The sequence below is a fragment of the Rhinatrema bivittatum genome, chromosome 1, assembly GCF_901001135.1.
Source record: "Rhinatrema bivittatum chromosome 1, aRhiBiv1.1, whole genome shotgun sequence".
Lineage (NCBI taxonomy): Eukaryota > Metazoa > Chordata > Amphibia > Gymnophiona > Rhinatrematidae > Rhinatrema > Rhinatrema bivittatum.
Genome location: NC_042615.1, coordinates 220,711,899 through 220,735,079, shown reverse-complemented (window position 1 = coordinate 220,735,079; position 23,181 = coordinate 220,711,899). Strand labels below are relative to the sequence as shown.

General features: G+C 41.7%; 1 protein-coding gene across 2 annotated transcripts in view; it reads left to right on the top strand.

The window, feature by feature from the left end:
* The window catches only part of DOK7 (docking protein 7), a 273,911-nt gene extending 252,984 nt beyond the window's left edge, over positions 1-20,927 (top strand). For both annotated transcript variants that reach the window (XM_029591901.1, XM_029591893.1), the window contains 2 exons: positions 3,861-4,013; positions 20,003-20,927. In XM_029591901.1, coding sequence (XP_029447761.1) covers positions 3,861-4,013; positions 20,003-20,139 — 290 coding nt within the window. In that variant the 3' untranslated portion in view covers positions 20,140-20,927. The remainder of the gene's footprint in view (positions 1-3,860; positions 4,014-20,002) is intronic.
* Positions 20,928-23,181: the final 2,254 nt, after the last annotated feature.

The window sequence follows — 23,181 nt, the reverse complement described above, 5'->3', positions numbered from 1 at the left end:
CCCACATTTAGCCAGCACCATTTTGAATGGCAAAAATTCACAGTGCCTTATTCTGTTGGCACCATTTGCAATAGCAGAAAGTATGGGGCAGGAGCAACAGGGATCCCTTCTGCACTGTGAAGTAATTATTAATAAAAGGATAAGAGGGTCTGGGGGTAGGGAGGCTGGAGGAAGTCTAGGAGTGGGGTGCTTTAGCAGCACTTATGGACACTTTTTTTTTTTGTTTGTTTAACACAGTGGGATTGCCGACCCTGTCCTGGGGACCCCCCCAGCCAGTCGGGTTTTCAGGATATCCACAATGAATATGCATGAGAGAAAATTTGCATGTGATGGAGGCAGTGCATGCAAATTTTCTCTCATGCATATTCATTGTGGATATCCTGAAAACTTGACTGGCTGGGGGGTGTCCCCAGGACAGGGTTGGGAACCACTGGTTTAACAAAATGAAGGAATGCAAACAAAATTGTGTTTTCCTTTGTTTCCTATTAAAAATGAAATAAAATTGGAAATGTCCTTACAATTTCCTGTTTCATTTTAATGAAAGCACATCCCTTCAGTGCACAACACTTGCTTTCTGAGCGACTGGGCCAGCCCCCAGGGTGTGTAGCTCGTGTGAAGTTCATATACTGGCAATAAAGATTTGAACAGGCTCCTCCAGAGTATTTTTCTTACATATTAATCTCAAGCTTTCACCAGATAATTATTTATTAAAATATTCACATACATCTTTTTGAAAATTACCTCCTTAGTAAATGTAGCATACTCTCATATCAATTCTCAAAAGCCAAATTTCCCATGTTAAGTGCATTTTACACAGGTAAAACCTATTAAGTTCAATAGCATGTATTGTAGCAATTTTCAAAGGCTTTCAAAGCATGCTTAACATGGGTAAATGGGCTTTTGAAAATTGCTAGAATAGTAGGTTGCATTTACATTTATATTTTCCTTTAAAAATTACCGTTAGCTTATTTTTCTAATCTCCTAGGATGATTTCTAAAAGCTTCTAAACCAAGTATTTTTATCTGCATACAAATATAGATTATAGATATTTATCAAATATTAAGTTTATTCCTTGATGTTTTCAACAACTGGGATATATTTACATGAAATAGATAGTACTGAGCATGCTGGCACAGTAATAAAATAAATGAAGCCTGACAGGTTGTAGGAATGTTGGATTAACTTTAAACCTTAAGGTCAGCTAAACTGCCTTCATGTGCAAAATAAAGTTCATAGGTAGTCTTTTAATTTTAAAAGGTTTAGACACCATACCTTCTCGCTTAAAGCAATAGCAACATAATTTTTTTTATTAAAATAAAAAAAATAGGGCACGTGAGATAACCTAGTTGATATTTGGACTGACAAAAATGTAGTACGGTTTGCATAGGGACTACCACTACCTCCATGGGTGTTCTGGGCACTTGAGCACCCCTAGTATCAGATCTGCCTTCTATGTTTGCTTTTCAATCTCCCAGAGTCAAGTCAGTTGAGAAGAAAGAAGAGTCTGAAAAGGTAGCCCAGGAGGTAAATCTAGTATTGGAGGGAGAGGTGCTCCAGTATCCATGGAATTATCACCTATGAGTCTACTTGTATAAATCAAAGATACAGGCTAGAGTTTGGACCTTCAGCTGTATGAAAAAGTTTAGGCATCCTGGTCGATTTGTATGTTTCAATGAATTTCTAAGTGAACAGTCACTGACACAACATCTACATGGTATGCAGTTAAACATAGCATGTTTCTATACATTCTTATGCATTACTACTATATATTTGCAGTTTTTTACATATTCAAAATAAGAAAACAGTGAATAGTGCACTTGCAAACGTTTGTGAACCCTTTCAGTCAGTTCCTTGTGGCACCACCTTTGGCAGAAATAACTTCCAAATGTTTCCTGTAACCAGGTAAAAGTCTTTCTATTCCTACTTTTGGAATAGCTTCCCATTCTTCCTTGCAGAACTCTTCTAGCTCAGAAATATTAGTAGGTCTTCTTGCATACACTACATGCTTGAAATCTCTCCACCTATTTTCTACAATATTTAAGTCTGGGGATTGTGAAGGCAATTCCAAAAAACAAACTTTATTTCCTATAAGTACAGTACTACATGGTTGATTGTAAAGTATATTTCGGATCATTCAAACTCAAATATTCAAACTCTTTTCAGCTTCATTTCCTTCAATGATTGTGAGACATTGCTTCTAGGATATGTTGATATTTAGTTGATGCCATTCATCCTTCCACCCACATTGTTTTTCCTGTGCCACTGGCTGCCACTCAACCCCAAAGCATATGGTTAAGGTTGGCAAGGTGTTCTTTTCCTCAAATACATCATCCTTTTTTCTCCTAATGTATCTTGTGTGGTTTTGGACAAACAGTTCAATTTGTTTCATCAGTTCAAAGCATTTTGTTCCAAAAAAAGATTCAATTTTATTAAAATTTTGTTTTGCATACTTTAGACGATGACTTTTGTAATGAGGTTGTAGATATTTCGTTTTGACAATTCTTCCATGCAGATTATTGTTGTGTAACACTGTACCTGTGGCATAGTTGACCTGTGGACAATTAATCCAGTGGCAGCTAAAGTTTTAAGCAGGTCGTTTGCAGTAATCTATCAGTTCTGTTTCCAAATCTGACCAGTTTTCAGGCAATAATCTCAGAAAATGTTCTTGGTCATCCACATCTTACCCTGACTATTTCTTAACTATGTTTCTGACAGTTGAAATTGCTCCCTGGAAGTATTGAGTGAGTTAGCTTTTTGTAGCCTTCCCCTGCTTTGAGAGTCAACTATCTTCAAAAGCTCAGACAGATGCTTAGAGGAGCCCATGATTGTTGTTCTGTCTATTTTCAACAATCAGAATCAGAGTATTTGTTAATCCATGAAAGTATCTTCACCTGAGTAACTGAAGGCCTAACAGGTCAATCAACATTTTGGGTCTTATTAACTTAAAAAAAAAAGTAGTAATGAATCAAGTGAAAGTGTGCCCAAACTTTTCAATACTTCATATTCACATTTTTATTATTTTCAATCTGTTAAAATCAACAGTAATTTTGCATTAAACATTGCAGAAGGATGTTATGTTTAACTTTGTATCATTTAGAGGTTGTGTCAGCTTCTGTTCACTCATTGAAACATTTTGAGCTTCTGTTCACTCATTGAAACATTTTGAGCAGAGGTGCCTAAACTTTTACACACAACTATATGTATGAGAGCAGCTTCTCTTCCTGGTCTCTTGCTTATTTCGACATTGCTCTCTGCAGTGGGTCAGCAGCAATTCTTAGGGCTAGGATAATTTCTGAACTTTTACTGGTATCTGGTGCAATGAGCCTTCATTAACAACTATTTGGGGATTTTCCTCTATTTTTATATCCCCTCTCAACTCACTTTAGTCTAGTCATTGCAGAGACAAGGGCCATGAATCGGCTACTTCTGGAAATCTGCAATCAGGGGATATAAATCCGGCCACTAGTTGGGACCATTACATGATGACTTATGACTCTCTCTTTCCCTCAGATGCTATGAATGCTGCCTCTACAGCATCCACAGCCCCAGGCATCAGTAGACCTGAGCTGCGAATAAACTTTGGTCCTTTCACAAGTCGGTGCCACTGAGCCTCTGGCATGTTATTTCTAAACAAAATTCACCCAAACTTGTGGTGAAAAAGAGTATGTAAATACTAATGTCAAGTACTAGACTCACGCTCACTTACTTACATTATTTTCGGCATGCATGGATTGAGGTTTAATAAGGAAGGGAACTTCTCAGATAAATCAGACTGTGGCTGTTACTCTTGTTCTCATCCATTGCAATGAACTAATGCACTCTTGTCAATCAAGGTTACTGGGTTTATTTCTTTTCATTAGGAGGTGTACCAGGCTATCCGACAGAGCTTCCAGTGTCTGATCGACCCCGCAGTGACATGGCAACTTATGTTAATATTCCTATCAGCCCTACCTCGAAAAAACAGCTTCATTACATGGAGTTAGAACTTCAAGAACCTAGTACAGGAATAAGAGGTAACACTGATATCACACGCTGAATGAACTGGTCTACTTCACTTGTACCCACATGCTAGCAAGCTAGGTGCACACAATTCAGTTCTGCTTTATTTTATTCTGTGACCCAGTACATCTCGCTTCTCTCATAAAAATAAAAGCTACAAAATTGTCATCTGTGCGATTTGCAAGTGATATAACTTTTAATTCCAAGTGGTAATGTTAATTTTAAATCTAATCACATTCATTTTACTGCTCATGGGCTCAAATTCATTAGCTCCTGAAGAACTGCATAAAAAAAAGTAAAAATAGAAATAAAATCCTGTAATACATTAGCTATAAAATTATATGGCTCAGTTAAATAAAAAGTAATCAATTCAACATATACTATTCTAGATTGTTGTCATTTTGAATGTAGTAAATGCACATTTTCCCAATTTTATGATGTGTACATGCAGAAAGAATACATTTCATTTCTTAGTTTAGAAGCTATGTTAAAATTATGTACCATACTGTTGGTAATCCACTGGTGTCTATGGGAAATGCCATCACGTTATATGGAGCTGCCTCACAGATGGCCCACTTATTTCCACAAAAATCCCTAATATTTTAGTGGTGTGCACTATAGAATCTGTATACAACACAACTTGTGTATTTATGTCAATGGAAAGCATAAGTGGTTTGCATTTAATATAAAGATGTTCGGATGCAAAAGTTATTGCTGGCACCAGTTCTCCATCCTTGTTTAACTGACTGGTCTAAAAATACAGGGACAAGTTGCACAATTAAGTAGCATATAAAATAAAATATAGTTCATTCTCTGTAGAGATGTTAAAAAACAAAAAAGCTGATCAGAATTGCTCATCTGGCATATCATAAATTCTATGTGCATAATAATCCCCAGCTAGTAGAGACAATCAAGTAGAGTTTGCACAGCTGATAGATACCAGAGAGAATTAAACTGAGTTGTCACCCAAAGCAAAGGACAGCTGGAGTTGAATTAACCACATACTTTTAAGAAGAGTAAATGTTAACCTTTTTCAGATCATAGTTGGGATAAAACTTAGCTAAGCTTTACTGTCTGTTGTCAGGTAGCCCTAAACATTTAATTCAACTGATAAAACTGAAATGAATGTTGATGCAATATTTTTCTGTACAAGGAGCTAAACTACAGCTTGGTCTATTTGCTATGTAACAGAAACAGAATACAAAGGCAAATAAGGAATATAAGACCCATCTAGTCTGCCCAATTTGCTTCCTGATGCAATACCATAGACTCCATGTAATCTCAGGCTTTCCCTTTACTTCTCGTCAATGTAAGATCTTCTGTGCTTATCCCAAGCTTTCTTGAATTCCGTTACTGTTTTTGCCTTTACCACTTTCATTGTAAAACTGTTCCATGCATCCATCACCCTTTCCATGTAGAAATGCTCCATGCATCCATCACCCTTTCCATGTAGAAATGTCTCCTGAGTGCACTGTATACCCCTTGGATCCTCATATCAAATAATTTCCCTAGAGCTCTCATTCCACTGAAAAAAGGTTTGCTTCTTGTGCATTATTGATACTTTTAAGGCATTTGAATATCTCATCTCTATTCCCCATCTTTCACATATCCTGTAGGTTAGCTTTATGATTTTTAAGTCTCATTTTATAGGGCTCTGGGTGCATACCCTGTATCATTTTGGTTGCCTTTCTCTGGGTCACCTCTATACAATCTAAATCATTTCAGAGGTATGGCCTCTAGAATTGGAATCAATACTCTAGATAAGGTTTCACCATTGACCTGTACAGAGACATTATCACCTCCTTTTCTCTATTGGCTATACCCCACCCTGTGCACCCTAGTATTCCTCTGGCTTTGGCCACTGCTTTATCACACAGTTTCACTACCTTGAGATTATTAAATATTATATTATACGGTCACTCCAAGGTCTCTCTCCTGCTTGTTGCACATCAGTTTCCTCTGATTTTTCAAATAGGAACCATACTAGTTAAGGGATCTCTTCTACGTGAAACAGTATAATCTAGCTTATAAGCAGCCACATGGGAGAGTTAACTGAAAGATACATTTTGCAGGTGACTGCCAGATATGACAAAAAAAAATCACTTGCTCTTCCTAGTTGATCCCTAGCCCTTGCAATATGTGTTTTCATTTCATTGACAAAGGAACATATAACATCCCTTGTCATCTTTGTTATTTATACATCTTAAGAGCCTTTATGTTCCTTAGCAATATTTCTTTCATTGTCAATTATATCTTGCCTGGCTATACTCTATACTTGTTACATGCTTTGTAGTAAGGCTTCATCTGGCACTTCTATTTTCTATATTTTAAAGGTTCTACATTATCAAAATATTGTAAATATTTTCTTAACTTCTTGTTTGAGTCGCATCAAATTTACTATTTTTCCTGGTCTTACATTCACTTCCTATTTATATACACATGGCTTGTCCACTTAAAGCAGAATTGCTTACCTGTAACATGTGTTCTCCAAGGACATCAGGATGCTAGAACCCATCTACATGAGCTCCCCAACCCAGAGTGGATGCATCCATTGTAAGGAAAATTTGGATCACATAAATTTGGAAGGGAATTTCTCTGACCAGATTGGAATTGTCCTGTCACCAGGACAGGAAGTAGTAGCCGTACTCCCACGAATACTGAGAGTCTAGCTCACTCTGCCTTCTGGTAAAGGCTCTCTCAGTGCTCTGTCCTTAGCCAATGGGTTTCTGGATAGTGCGGTTGGATGTTTTGGCTTGGATCCCAAGGAACTTCCATGCCCTGGGGAAACTTCCTCTCCTGAGGAGCTGGAGATCAGCAACGGACTGACAATCATCAACCCCAATCAGTGATGGAACAGGCACTGGCACCAATGAGTCACCAGTAAGCACCTGGAGGGTATCGAGCAGTGGCTCATGAATCAACAGAGCCTGTCTTGACACCCCAGCACCCCGGCTCTATGGCGCCTTCTCCAAGGCCTGCTGGATCTTTTTATTCAAGTCCTCCTTGAAAATTGCCAATGCCAGGTGTCACATGATACCTCAGAAACTGGTGGTAGCAAACCCAGACCTCTCCTGCTCTCTATTGCCATTTTTATTCATTTTAGACTGATCTAGAACTCTACTTGGTGTCAGAAATGACAGATAAAGGTGTCATGAAATCTATCTCAATGATGTGGGGAGATCAGGTGCTAAGACCTAAAAGATCTAGCAGAAAGTTTGTTGCTCAGAAAGTCTCTACCTCTGAAGATATGGCATCAGAAGATGAGGCCCAGACAGAGGCGATGAATTCTGTAATGCAGCAGTTAGGAGAAAAATTCCACACTAGCTTCAGCGCCAAATTAGAGTCAGTGATGGACAGAGTGTCACAACTAGTTTTTCAGTTGGGGAAACCAATGCTTGGATTGATAACAACATTACTGAGCAGGTTAAAGAACTGCAAATGAGTCTGACTGCTATGAGAAAAAGGCTGGACGTGTTGGAATGTAAACACAAGGGGGTGGCTAACAAGCAAGACGATCTCAAACATTTATGAAATTTGATAATAGTAGGGCTCCCTGAGAAAGTTGAAAAAGGAGACATGAAGTGATTCTTGGGTAAGTGGATCCCTGAAACTCTCAATCTTACATACAAAAATGGCCTCCTCAAGAGAGAGGTGCACAGGGCTTTGTGAGAGAAAATGGCCGCCCGAGAGCTATGATTTTAAAATTGCATCACTATGGTGAAAAGGGCAGAATTCTCGAAGCTAGCAGGGGGCCCAAAAGAGATTACATATCAGGGCAGGCAATTTTGCTTTTTTCAAGATTTCTCTGTGGAGTTGATGAAACAGCGTCAAGCTTATGCTGCAGTAAAATGAGCTCTGGCAACATGGCATACTATATGCTCTGCTATATCCTACTCGGTTACAAGTGCAACATGCTGGCAAAAACTCTTGTGTTCACCAATGTGAAGGACGCTGACACTTATGTTCAAAAGATTCAGCAAGCGGCAGGATCTAACGCCTGATTATTTTTTCTCTTTTCATATGGATGTGTGAGTAATTGAATAATTAGTGGAGGGAGCTTGGAAGGGAGGGTTACTTTGCTGAGAGCGCATGAGAGGTCTCTTGTGGGGGGGGTAAGTTAAGTTGGGATGGTTCCTATAATTGAATCGGGGAGGGCTAGGAAACAGTGGGGGAGGGGATATTTTATTTTTATTTTCTTTGGCTTGCTCCTTTGTATGCAATCCCTCAGTGATCATGGCGAGCAGACACTTTGCATCATGGATATCTGCGGGAAGATCAGAATGGCACGAGCGAGAGTGATGATGGTGTACAGGTTTCGATATGGAGTATTCTGGGTGGCTGCCAATTTGGACCAAATGTTTGACAAATAAGGTTATGCCACAGGATTCTTCTAAGCAGATCAGAACTCTAGCATCTTGAAGCGGAGCTTCGATGATTGTTCAACTTTTGATTTTCATTTTCAGTTGGATTTGCCTGGGGGTTTAGAGGGATGTGGAGGTTTTGGGGGGGGGGGGGTGGAGCTGGGAAGGCTAGGGATGGCTGAAGAGTTGTTGTTTTTTTTTTTTAATGTTTTTACTCTGTTGGAAGATCAGCATTCTTTAATATTTCTCGCTCTGATATATCCTGCAATATAGGAAGGAAAGGGGAGGGGTTAGTTCTTGCTGCTTTGGTAGTGAGGGGGTGATTCAGGAATTGTTGCTAGCTCTTACTGTCCTGTGGCAGCAGATGTTTTAGGGAGTTGAACTGTTTGGTTCAGTTACAGAATAGGGTGCTTTGTGAGGGGAGGATCTGATTTTTATATTAAATGTTGAGAGCTGTGGTGATGCCATTGAGAATCTTTGTTGCATATTTATATGAGAGTGGCTAATTCAATGTAAAATATATCTCTTAATGTCCAGGATACTGGCACTTCTATGAAAAGGAAGAGAAACCTCAATTTCCTCAAATCTAGGGTGGGGCTATAATAGCCCTGATTCAGGAGACACACTTGGCTGAAGCAGAACAAGCCAAGCAAAAACAGGAATGGGTGGGGCAGATGTTCTCTTCTTCATTTAAATACTAAACGTAAAGAGGGTATGTATATTAATTCCCAAGGCTTGCCCCTTAGAAGTCTCCAAATCCTTGATGGATGCCGAGAGGCGTTATGTGGCCCTTGAGTGCTCTGTTTCTGGGAGACAGTTTGCCCTATGCAATATATATGGTCATAATGTGGGTCAATTGGCGTATTATAGTAAATTAATTAATCTGACATTTTGGAAGGCTTTTTCTCTTTGCCATACATTGTGGGAAGGGAATTGGAACTCCTGCCTGGATTCTACTTTGGACAGATCCTCTTGGTCAAGATGGGCTGGGGCCCAGGCAGTAGGTCTAAAGTTATTGATACAAAGGCTAGGATTGGTGAATGTATGGCTTCTGTAGTACCATTCAGGCAGAGACTTTACCTACTATTCGCAGAGACACAATAGGTATAGTCGTATTGATGTTTTCCTGTGTAGTGCTGAGTTTGTTGATTTGGTAAGGCAGCTCATATGGCAAGACATCCTCATATCAAACAATTTCCCTAGAGCTCTCATTCCACTGAAAAAGGTTTGCTTCTTGTGCATTATCACCCAGTCTGCTTCTTGTGCATCATCACCCAGTCCTTCTGCGAATGGGAATACTGCAAACACACCTTGCAAGGAGTTGGCATTTTAATATTTCACTCTTGAGCATTGATTGGTTCTCTACTATGATAATTGATTCTATTAAAGAATTTCAGGAGATACATACAGGGGCAGAGCAAAACTCTGTTATGTTATGGGAAACTCTTAAAGCTGTCCTGAGAGGCTGGATTATCAGTTTTGCTAGCCATCTGAAGCATGATAGACTTCAACAAGAGAAATCTTTGGAAAGGCAGATTCATCAGCTTGAGACAAGACAAAGGCAGCTGTTGTCCTAGGCAATGATGGATTTAGGATTTTGCCACCCCTAGGCGCTGTTGGTGCTGTCACCCCAACTCCCCCCTCCCATTCCCCCAGACAAGGGACAACAGAGCAGATGGTGTAAGGCACAGTGTTTTTTTGCTCTGCTCTGTCTTTTCCAGGCTCACTTCCTCCCCTCATGTCTCTGAATTGACAAGAGGAGAGGGGTTAATTAGAGAGCAGGGCTTTTCTATGCTCCCTCCTGTACCCAGTACAGGATGGTGGGGGATGTGTGTTGCGGGGGGTGGGGGGGTGGGTGCTGTAATAGGGATCAGAGCCGGTTTTCTTTCCTCTGTCCCTTCTAGTCTCATTCTTCCCCTCTTGATCTCTGCACTAAAAGGGGAAAGGCCGCAGCAGGAAGCAGAGGGCTGTTCTCTGCTGAGTGGCAGCAAATCTTCAGCCGGCCCTGCTGCCCCCTATCCCAGAATTCTGCTGCCCTAGGCACAGGCCTAGTGTGCCTATTGGCAAATCCAGGCCTGGTCCTAGGTTATATAAAATGTTGCAAGAGTACAAGAAAAGAACTTCAGAAGCTTCAGGTTTATAGGATTCAGCTTTCTATGCAATTTTCCTGCCAGAAAATGTGCAAGCGTAGTAATAAAACTGGAGCTCTGCTGGTGAGACTCCTTCATAAAAGAATGTTCCAAACGCATATGCATGGTTTTCTTACCCCACAGAGGGTGGTGGTTACCCATAGTTTGGCAGAAGTTAATGCTATCTAAAAAGTTCTTTGAGCAGCTTTTTATAACAGCTGCAGATCTCTTAAAGGCGATGGGAGGCTTACCTAATGAAAAAAATTGCCCCAAAAGGATTTCATCTGGACTTCCCTAAATGATTCTGTTAGGAATTAACTCTGTTAAGTGTTTTTGAACATCCTAGCTGGTGCTAGATGTGCAAAAAGCCTTTGACAGGCTTCAGTGGCCTATTATGTTCTTGGTGTTTGAGAAATTTGACCTGCCAGAGTCTTTTTATGCCTGGATTAGAGCACTCTACACACATCCTCAGGCCAGAGTATTAACCAATGGAAATACGTCTGAGGAATTTCTGATTTTTCTTGGTACAAAAATAAGATGGGAAAGTTAGTGTATAGCACTGGATCAAGAGGTAGATATAACTGGCATATCAGAGACCTGGTGGAAGGTGAATAACCAATGGGACACTGTGATACCAGGGTACAAATTATATTGAAATGATCAATCAAATTGGTGGAAGGGTGGCACTATATGTTAGCATTGCGTCAAAACAGGATAAAAGTTCTGCAGAAAACAAAATGCAAAGTTGAATCTTTATGGATAGAAATTCCAGGTAACAAAGGGAATAAAATAGTGGTGGGGGTATCTTACCATCCACATGGCCAGAATGAATTAAAAGACAATGAAAAGCTTTTAGAAATTAGGGAGGCTAACAAAATCAGCAACACGGTAATAATGGGTGATGACTGGGTGAATATTACATCAGATAAGCCTAGAGAAATAAAGTTCTTAGATGAAATAAATGACTGCTTCATGGAGCAGCTGGTACAGGAACCAACAAGAGGAGAAACTATTTTAGACCTAGTCCTTAATGGAACACAGGATTTGGTGTGAGAGGTAATAGTGTTGGAGACACTTGACAATAGTGAACACATCAGTAAAAAATTTGACTTAGCTAGAGGGAGCTCAAAAAAGAAATCTACTGCGTCAGCATTTAACTTTCAAAAAGGTGACTATGATAAAATGATGAAGATGGTTAGGAAAAAACTGAAAGAATCAACTGCAAAGGTTAAAAGTTTAGCTCAGGCATGGAGGTTATTTAAAAATACCATCTTGGAAGCCCAGACCAGATTTATTCCATGCATTAGAAAAGGTGGAAGGAAGTCTAAACGACTGCAGGCATAGTTAAAAGGTGAGGTGAGAGAGGCTATAATAGCTAAAAGAACATCTTTCAAGAAATGGAAAAGGGATCCAAATGAAGAAAACAGGAAAAGGTATAAGCACTGGCAAGTCAGATGCAAAGCATTGATAAGGAAGGCAAAGAGAATTTGAAAAGAAGCTTGCCGTGGAAGCAAAAATTCATAATAAAAACCTTTTCCGGTACAATCGAGGTAAAAATCCTGCGAGGGAATCAGTTGGACTATTAGATGATCAAGGGTTAAAAGGGGCAGTTAGGGATGACAAAGCTATAGAAGAGAGACTAAATTAATTCTTTGCTTTAGTATTCACTGAGGAAGATGTAAGAGAGATACCCATGCCAGAACTGATATTCAAAGGTGATGATTCAGAAGAACTGAAACAAATCTTAGTGAACCTGGAAGATGTACTAGGGCAAATTAAACTAAAGAGTAGCAAATCACCTGGACTAGATGATATATATCCCAGAGTGCTGAAAAAAACTGAGAAATGAAATTGTGGACCTGCTATTGGAAATTTATAAACTATCAGTAACATCTATGGTACCTGAAGACTGGATGGTTGCCAATATAATGCCAATTTTTAAAAAGGGATTAAGGGGTGATCCAGGAAACTACAGACCAGAGATTCTGAGGTCTGTGCCAGGAAAAAATGGTAGAAACTATCATAAAGAACAAAATTGTTGAAGATATAGATATGCATAGTTTAATGGGACAAAGTCAACATAGATTTAGCTAAGGGAAGTCTTTCGTCACAAATTTGCTACATTTTTTTCAGGGCGTAAATAAACATGTGGATTAAATTGAGCCAGTTGATGTAGTGTATCTAGATTTCCAGAAAGCATTTGATAAAGTCCCTCACGAGAGACTTCTTAGAAAATTAAAAAGTCATGGGATTGGGAGCAGTGTCCTATAGTGGATTGCAAATTGATTAAAAGATAGAAAACAAAGAGTAGGGCTAAATGGTAAATTTCCCCAATGGAAAAAGATGAATAGTGGAATGCCCCAGGGATCTGTTCTGGGACCACAGCTTTTTAATATATTTATAAATGACCTGGAAATGGGAACCAAGTGAGGTCATCAAATTTGACAATGACACAAAATTCTTCATATTTATTAAGTCAATGGATATTTCAAATACAAACAATATCACAAGAAATCATGAAAAGCAATAGCCGCTGAAACAGAGAGTTGTGAGAAATTGCAAGAAGACATTGCAAAACTGGGATACTGGGCATGCAAATGGCAAATGAAATTTAATGTGAACAAGTGCAAAGTGATGCACATAGGGATGAGTAACCCAAATTATAACTACATAATGCAAGGTTCCACATTAGGAGTCACCATGCAGGAAAAGGATCTAGATGTCATCATTGAAAATACATTGAAATCTTCTGCTCAGTATGCAACAGCAGCCAAGAAAGCAAACAGAATGCTAGGGATTATTAGGAAAAGAATGGAGAATAAAACAGAGAACATCATAATTCCTCTGTATCGCTCCATGGTGCAACCTCATCTTGAGTATTGTTTGCAGCTCTGGTTACCATAACTCAAAAAAGATATAGCAGAATTAGAAAAGGTACAGAGAAGGGTGATCAAAATGATAAAGCGGATGAAACAATTCCCTTATGAAAAAAGGCTAAAGAGGTTAGGACTCTCCAGCTTGGAGAAGAGACAGCTGAGGGGAGATATGATAGAAGTCTAGAAAATAATGAGTGGAGTGGAACGAGTATACATTAATCAGTTGTTTACTCTTTCAAAAAGTACAAAGACCAGGGTCACACAATGAAGTTACTAGGCAGTGCATTTAAAACTAATAAGAAAAAATATTTTTTTATTCAACACATAATTAAGCTCTGGAATTCATTGCCAGAGAATGTGGTGAAAGCTATTAGTATAGCTGCATTTTAAAAAGTTTTGGACAAGTTCCTGGAGGAAAAGTCCATTAACAATTATTAAGGGAGAGTTGCAGAAATCCACTGCATATTCTTGGGATAAGCAGCTTGGAATCTATCTACCCCTTGGGATTCTGCCAGGTACTTATGACTTTGCTTGGCCACTGTTGGAAACAGGATACTGGGCTTGATGGACCTTTGGTCTGACCCAGTATGGCAAATCTTATGTTATTTTCTAGGGGTACCCCCTGTCCCCTCTGTTATTCAATCTAGCAATTGAAGTTTTAGCACAGAATATTAGATCCCCTTCTACTGTGGGCTTCGGGTAGTGGGAACAAAGCACATAATTTTTCTTTATGCAGATGATGTCATTATATTCCTATCCAATCCCCAAGTTTCATGTCCTGGCATGCTATCAGTCAAAATATAAGAAGTTTTTAATTGCATATAAAATTCAAAAAAATAACATTTTTGTGACGAATGGACTGTGTATAAACGTGGCAACGATGATACGGTGGCTAAACATACAAACCTGCTATGAGTGTTTCCCTTTACATGCAAATATTTATTTTGGGGTTTATTTTATGGCATGTTTTATAAGGTTAAGGTGATCATTGCAGTTTGATTAGGATTATTTTCAACTTATTCTGTGTCTTTTTATTTTGACAAACAAGTTTATGCTATACCTCTGATCAAGAAACAGACTCACTTGCAGAGTCATAGAATGACTTTGTATGATAAGGTTTGTGGTGGTTTCTGCAAATACTGGGAAAGTAAAGATGCTTGACTTTTTTTTATTATGCAAGCCCTGTCAGACAGAGATTCATGCTCTCACACAGATGTAGTTTGTGCTCATTCTTGTTTACCTGACATCTGTAATTGTTATTGCTGCATGGATGTTGCTACCCAACCTTTTCTGTCCTTAAAATAAAAATTGAAAAGAAAATTGCCGATGCCAACACCAATTGGGAGGCAGGAGGAGTGGCCACATCATCTTCAGAACCAAAAGATGGATTGGTGCTGGAAACCAGGACTGATGGAAACATTCGTGAGTCCCCAGCAGATCTAGAGGATGAGCTCTCTCTTCACCGTTGGACTACTTAGGTGGGTTCTTGGCATGCGCCGGAACATCCTCACTCCTGGCATCACACATTGATGGAGACCGAGACAGATGCTTCTTCAGCTTCCCTCACTGCTAAAGTCGAAGAGGCAGAATCTGATGCCTTCTTTGAGTGGGAAGAGACAGACCATGGGCTGTCTCCAGGTTCTGTATTGGCCAATGACATCGAGGGAACTGATGGTCCCTGCCCTCCCCCCCCACCAGAGCCCAATGATGTGCTTTCCATTGGTGCAGCTCAGAGGACGTTTAATGGTGATGGATTGGTCTTACATTTCCTGAATTGTCTATCTTTAAGTCCCCACATGTTTGGCACCCATGGTCATCAGGTGATGCTCCCAGCAAAGAATGCATTTATCATGGGGATTCATGGCAGACATGTTCCTTTTGCCTTGGGGGCATCACTGGAACATGCTAGACATGTTGTACTGAAATAAAAGGGAAGCAAAACTGAGCGACAGGTCAGCAGGCATTGAATGGCCCCGCCACAGCGAAAAGGAAAGACCACGAAAGGAAACTTAGAAAACAGTTGTGAAACTTTACCTAGGGCAAACTATGAGGAACAAGACCATGGGACCCCCGTGACAAATGATCCTGTGGCTGGGCAGAGATAAAACCTCAAAAAAGACCCAGGAGAGTGAGACAACACACTTTTACCTAAGGGCTCCACGGAAAGAGAGAAACTGAAGGGCGTGGACAAATGGTATAATGGTGTGAGCATGCCCAGTGAAATACAGTGAAAGTTCTAGAAACTTTGATATACATTTTCTGTGCCGGGTTCCATTGAACGATGTCACCCACATGTGAAGACTGCCATCCTCAGAGATGTATATATATATATATATATATATATATATATATATATATATATATGTATATATATAGCCCCCTTTTCCTTTCAGAGTCTTTTCTAATCAGTTCTGAATCCCAGCTTACTTTATCCAGTTGTGCATAAGCTTAATATTGGCTGTTTTAAAATGCCATCTCTTTGCTTTTCTTCTGCCTTTTCTGCTTTGGCCCTGTTCTTAAATGGTTTGGATTTGGAAGCTATTCTGGATGGAGTACTGTATTTGGATGATAAGAACACTATGATGTTGATGTGTTACGCTGCAAAATATTTTGGGGGGAAAACTTTGCAAAACTCCCACAAACGCAAATGTGTGAACTTCTTCCCCAATAACACCCCTGCAGCTATTGGGTAGCCTTTGGGGGCTTAGGGGGGTGACTGCTAATTTGGGTTTTCAATTATTTGGGAGGGAGAGAAAGGGTATGCATGGGGAATGGGTGTGTCCAATCACCAAGGCCACCAGGGACTTTTAATACTACTTGGGATGGGGAAGGAGAACCTTGCACAGGGCACCAGGCCCTTTTAAATCTCTGTGGCAGCTCATATGAACTGCTACTTTCCAGGATAGGTTTGTCCTAAGTTCCTGGCCATGGAAAAATGTGAAGAAAGGTCTCTGTCTTGACCTCATTAGCATCTGTTGCAAAATTCCATACAGAATAGCTGCTAATGTTTGCTAAACACCTCGGGTTAGTACATCAGTCTCTATATTTGTAGCAGAGCAGTTTCATGGTAACCTATGCTGAACATCATATATATTAAGATGCTGTCTTTCAAAATGGCAGAGTTCTCCAGGAACTTTTTAAGTTTATAAGTTCTGAGCAGGCTCCTTTGCTGAATTTTATATTACGCTGTCACCAGGATTCCCAGCTGCTCGCAGACTGCCTGAAGCTGAACAAGTATAAAACACATTTACACATTATTCCCGTAACAAAAGAGGATTATTGAATTGGACCTTGAAAATAATCAAGTCTTCTCTAACTGTTGGAAAGTGCTTTCTTAATGTGTAAAGTTCACCATAAAGGTTCAGGTTCACTTCAGGGCAGTACTATCTGTCATCTTCAAGCTGAGCTCATCCCTTCCTTTGTCAATCTTATTCTGAAATCAATGGTCCTGAGTATACATTTTATTGTATTTTCTTTAAAAGTTCTTTTCCCCAGAGGTCACGTGAGTTAGGTCACATGCATCTGCTTTTAAAAATGTGAATTTTCAAGAGAATGTAGTGCTCATGAGAAGCACAGTCAGCGGCAGTACGTGATTCCTATAGACTGACCCACCAATGTACCTGAACCCTACTTTGAAGGGACTCGGACGGATGAAGGGTTAATTCAGACTCAGTATCTGTTTAATCTTTATCCTTTCTGCTATCACCAAGAGTACCAGTTAGTTAGTGCCAGTTTTGATGGCGTTTGAGAGAGCATGTCTACTGTAAACTGGAAAGAAAGACCGCCAACTCATTTAGTCACTGTCAGCCTGAGCCAGATTTGACTTGATGAAGCTCTGTAAACCTGCTCCAGCCCACACCACCTTGCTTGTACTTCATGTTTATCAGTGTGGTGCAAGTACTAGCTTCTACTTATAATATCCACAGAATTACCAACCTGCTCACGTACTTAGATACAGAGTGGTGTGGGGACAGGGCTGGCACAAGCTTTCTGGCAGCTTCAAAACGTGCAGCCCCCTCAGCTCAAGTTTTCACTAGCTGGCTCTGGGTTAGGTTATGTATGTGTGTGAATGCAGGGTCTTTGAATGACTGCACACGTGGAGCCTGGAGTGTTGAAGTCCCGTATCCTCACTTCTCTGGGCACGCTTATGAAAAAGCATGATGGGCTTACAGTCCTCGCACACACACGCATGCACTACCAAATCCAGGGCCGCCCGATGCGACAGTGAGTAGGGAGGAGGGTGGCATCACAGAGAGGGCAGTAGTGGTAAAGAGATGGGCAGAGATAGTAACAGAGGCCTGGGCGGGAGGAGGAGGGGAAGGAAAGTATATTTGTTGCTGTAGGTGGCTACCTTATGAGATGTGCCTATCCATTGAAGGGAATGGCTAAGAAGGAGCATCCATAACCCTTCAAACTCTTGTTGGTCCTGTGGACTGAAACAAAAACATTCATAAAAAAGACAATCATATGTAACCCCCTTTTTGTAATTACTCATTTCAGGGCACACCAGTGGCATACTAAGGGGGGGCCGGGTGCGGAGGTGCTGTCTGCCCCGGGTGTCAGCCGGGAGGTCGGCGGCCACGAGCGGAGCCCATCCTGCTTGCACTAGGATAAGAGGGAGGCCTCTGGGCCACGAGCAGTGGGGAGGGTAGGAGCACTGGGAGGCCGCAACTGCATAGCCTTGTCTTCTTCCCGCCCCCCGCGGCCCAGAAGAGGACTTGGTGGCACTGGCAGGAAGAAGGAAAGGTCATGCAGTCACGGCCCGAAGCAGGAGGAAGAGCAACAGCGCTGCCCCCCCCCAGCCTTCCCACCACAGATGCAGGAAGTACAGCCAGACCAGCCCCCCTGCCGCCTCAAGAAAAATGTGGTGGGGGCTGAAGGAGGAAACTGCTGCTGTGCTTCTGATGGGGATTGGGATAGGAAGAGAGAGAGTGTGTTTGTGTCTTTGTCTGTGTTACAGTATGTGTGTGTGTGTGTGTATGGGAGTGAGGGTGCATGTTTGTGTGTGAGAGAGGGAGCTGTGGGAAGGGGTGTGTATGTATGAAAGAGAGCAATGGAGGGAGACTGTGTGCAGAGGTGTGTGAAAGTGTGTGCAACAGAGCGAGGGAGCCGGTGTGAGGGAGAGGGGAACCAGAGAGCACTGGGAGGGGGGGGGGGGGGGGGGGGGGGAGGGATGGAGAAGTGAGGGAGGAGGAGGGACGGAGAAGTGAATTGGGGGTGTGTGTGCCAAAGGAGGTAGCCATCCCAGGTGCCAAATACTTTAGATACGCCAATGGGGCACACAACTAATTTATGTCTTCAGGGGCTGCTCCAGCTAGCAAATTCCATCCCATGGGGGGCGGGGGGAGGGAAAGGGAATTCTTTTTATGGGGTAAGCTCTCACTTGTGGACCAGACAATGTCTTGCTACACCGGGTGTTTAAATAATGTAGATGCTTCCCATGAGGTGAGAGGCTGTGATAATTCAGACAGGAGCAGGGTTTGGCTGTTAAATTATTTATGATTACAAATCAGTAAACGTTAAAGTCCATTTGTCAGTAATGTTGAAGTTTACCTCTGACTGCTGGTACAAGTGTATCTGGATGTAGGTAGCTGTTCTTATATTCAGGCATCGGGGTAGAGCCCCATGGTGATATTTAATGCACAAAGCTCACCCAGCAGCTATCCGGGAATGCTAATGGAGTGGTCCCCATCTTCACAGCAAAATCCTACCTTAGATCATCTTCTCCTCGGACACCCAGCCCATCCCAATCCCATACAGTGGAGATCTGGTTGGGGGTCTCCCGATCTTGTTCTTCCATCTTTACTTGTTTTGGGGGGGGGGGGGGGGGGGACTTCTCATGATGAAAAGTGAAATGGGATCAGCACTGCAATCCCAGAGGGGAGAGGAGATCCAAAAGCCTCCCCACTCTGTTCAAGTCCAAAAAATGCTTCTTAAAGTTAACCTGGCTACATCTTCTGCCCTCACTGTCTCTCGCAGCAGGATCCATCACCGGTGCTTAGCCACCTTGGGTTTAGAGTTGGCTCACAGGTCTTTGGTCCCTCTGGTGAGATCCCTTTCGCCCAGGCTTAGAAATCTCTCTCTTCTGTAAATTAGTAGGAGAAGGACCCTCTGCCGGGGGAGTACATGATGTGTCATCACTTTTAAATGAAGCTCCGTTGGGGTGAAGCTGGGAGGTATCGCTAGAGTGGAAAACATACCTCCTTTCTCTTCAGCTGCCTCCTCAAACGGATCCCAAAGTGTCTTAAAGTGTTCAGGCATCCAATCCAGCCCCTCCAGACGGGAGGGACTGAGGGGAATGGGTGGCTCCTTAGTAGAGTGCTCTAACAGGGACAATGACATCTGGTGGCCAGAACTTGGGGGGGCTGTCGCACATAGTATTGTTTGTTTCAACTGCTGCTTGAATTATTGAAAAAGTAGTTTTGCTAGTATTAGTGCTTTAACACACTGGAACTGATTTTTTTTCCTCTTTGGGCATGTCAAAATTTGACATCAGTTGCAGCTTTTTTTTGGGGGGGGGGAGGCGGGGGGGGGGTGTCCTTTCGATTTCCTTGCTGTATGTTTTGCATTGCTTGGTTTTACTGTTTGGGGTCCAAAAGCAATATATGGAACAGTTAACAGTTTGTTTTGATTGCAGGAAGTGGCTCTACCAAGTACGCCCAGATCGACATCACAGCCACAGAAACTGCACACAAAGTGGGAACGCAGCACGCGCAGTTCCGAGAGGAGCGCTTTCAAGAACTTGAACAGAAAAGAAAGGGGCCACAGCAATGAGCGTCCCCCGAGAAGGACTATTCTTCCTGACATCCTACCTTGCTAGTAAATGTAGCTTTAAAATGCCCCCTGGGCTTGCGGTAGGCACATTCGTATGGTCACTGGTGGTGTGGGGTCAGGTTCACATCACATTCATTCCAACGCTGATATTCCTGAATGGGAAACTGGTAGCATGGTTTGTCTGAGTTTAGGGTCCCGTGGGAGGCGGCAGCTTGGCAAAGTATAAAAATATAACTAATACAAATGTACAAATCTCTTTACTGTATATGTTTAATGGAACATTATTTATTATATTTGATGTGCAACACAAGATCTTATTTATTTTTCATGTTGAGATATTGTATTTAAGAATGTTTTGAAATGCATTTTTATGGTCTTACACAGGTAGGATGCTTTCAAAAAGTTGTAAATGTGTATTCATAGATAAAAGGCAGACAAACTTCTCTGGTATCTCAATGAGCTTATGGAATGTTAAAATGTATGTTATATAATAGTGAAGCATTTAATAGTGAGATATGGATAGAAGAGAGAAAGCAAGATGGTGGTATTCTCATGCAGTACAGTATATAAAGCGTATGCCGGCTGCTAGGTCTAACACTGGAAGTTTATCGTACCATTTAACCTCAGGAAGTCCTGTGCCACTTTGACTGCTATAGATTTGAACAGAAAGGCTAACAGCAGCTTAACACAAGTGTAAGATGTACAGATGAAATGTACTTTGCTTGTGGAGTAAATTTGGTAAATGTGTTTATAAAATGGGTGTAAATTAAATAAATTACTTCTGCCAGTTTTTATTCTTTATCATAGCTTTTTTTTTTTTTTTTATCCTGCAGCCCCATATGACTAGCTTGTTATCCAAAAGACAAAGAAACAGAGTAAAAGAACCCTTCTATTTTGAAAGTGTTGAGTTGGGAAAAATGTTAACGGATAGCGCCAACAGAATCAAATTCAACCATTACCTGAACTGTAAGAAAAATAAATCATAGTACAAATCCTTAAACCATACATTTTCAACCCTTGCACTATTTAAGAGAGCACTCAACTAGAGCATCTGCCATAAACTCTCTCAATTAATTTTTTTTTAATGTCCGAGAATGTTTACCTGTATGTAATCTGCTTTGAAGTGTCATGAATGGCAAAATATAAAATAGAGGCCAATATTCAGTAGCCCGTTTAGTGAACAAGTTATCTGGAAAACTTGTCCTGTACATGCAGAAGGATAAACATTTCGCTTAATATGTTTGTTTAAAAGTGATCCAGCTACATCTATCTGGCTAACTTTAAAATCTAACTAGCTATGTTTGAATATAGCCAGTTAGATTTTAAGGTTAGCCAGCCTTGTGGGGCCGGATACTTTTGGGCTTCCCAAACTGTGGGTCAGGACCCCAAATGGGGTCATACATTCTTCAGTTGGGATCATAAGTGCCTCAAGAGACAGCACTCTTTAGGTGCCAGCAGCAGCATTAGTAGTGGAAGTCCGCATGGGGGCCTGTAAATAAGCCCACACTCATAGGCTGTGCAGTGGCACAGCCCTTGCATGAGTTTCTGTAGTTGCAGGAAGCCCTACGTAAGGAGGGATCAGAGCCTGATGTGATCTGCATGTGGCAGCAGCTTGGGACCAGCTATGAAAGAAGGGGAGGGTTATGGGTAGGGCCAATGGAGATTTTCACTACCGCCCTCCTCTCACCAAAAACTGAACCCAACCAAGAGAAAAATGTTGCCCCTGTCATCAGCCTGCTCTCTCTTCCCACTGTTATCATCCACCTTTTGCCCAGAGCCCAAAGGAAAATGTTATCATTGTCTGTGGCCAGTGAGATGGTAGGAAGAGGGACTATTTGAAGAAAGGGATGAGAGGCAAGAGGGGTTTTTTTTTATGTTGGATAAGGTGGGGAGGGATTACTTCTGGAGAGAGAAGGAAAGAAGATCAACTGAGGGATGTAAAAAGAATGGAGATGTGAAAAAAGGGTTGGAGGGAGGAGATGAAGCTGGGAGGTTTGAGAGAGAGGATGAGAGGACAGAGGCAATGGGAGATGGTGTGAGAGGGATCGGATGACAGAGAATCAACTGGGAGGTGTGAAAAGGACTGGAGGTAAGAGAGAAGGGGTGGGGAGTGAGAGATGCAGAGAGGGGGGGAGGAGGTTTAGAGAGGGCATTAGATGGGGTACAGGAAGGGTGAGCAGGAGTGCTTGATGGAGGGGAACTGCATCACTGCTAACTTGCTTTGTCATCCTCTGGGCATACTTGGGAACTCTCCGGATTTGGCCTGGGGACTCCAGAATTCTGAGTGAACTGCCAGGTCTCCGGGCCAACACCCGATAACTCCAGGTGCCCTGCAGAAGGCCGGAAGAAAAAGGGGCTGGAGGAGCCATCAGCACCTGTGCCTCAGGAAAATGACGTAAAAAGCGAGATGAGCAGGAGCTTTGCCCTCCTCCGTGGGAAACAAACTGCAGTTGCAGGAGGAGGAGCAACAACGTCAGGCCATGTGCTGAAAATAAAACAAGGGCAGAGCAGCCGGGCCCTGCAGGAGGAGGAGGAAGTGGAGCACATCCTGCGGGCCTGGGGAAAGAGGAGGGTCCTGTGGCTAATAAGAATCGAGGGGAGAAGGGAGAATGAGAGTGCATATGTGTGTGTGGAAGAGGGAGAGAAGTAAATGAGCGTGTGTGTGTGTGAGTGTATTCATTTATGGGCATATGTGGAAAAGGGAGAGGAGTGAGTGTGCATATATATGTGTGGAAGAAGAAGAGAAGTGAGTTTGTGTGTGTTGGAAAACAGGAGTGAATGCATGTATGTGTGTGGAAGGAGAGAAGTGAGTGTGTGTGTGTGTAAAAGGGAGAGATCTGAGTGCATGTATGTGTGGAACAAGGAGAGAAGTGAGTATGCATATGTATGCGGAAAAGGGAGAGTAATGAATATGTGAGTGAGTGAACATGTGAGGGTGCTAATGTATGAGAGAGAGAGAGTTTGTGCACATGCTGCTATCGCCCCCTCCGACCATCGACAATCTCAGGGTGACAGGAAATCAAAAGTTCCCAGGTCTGCCTC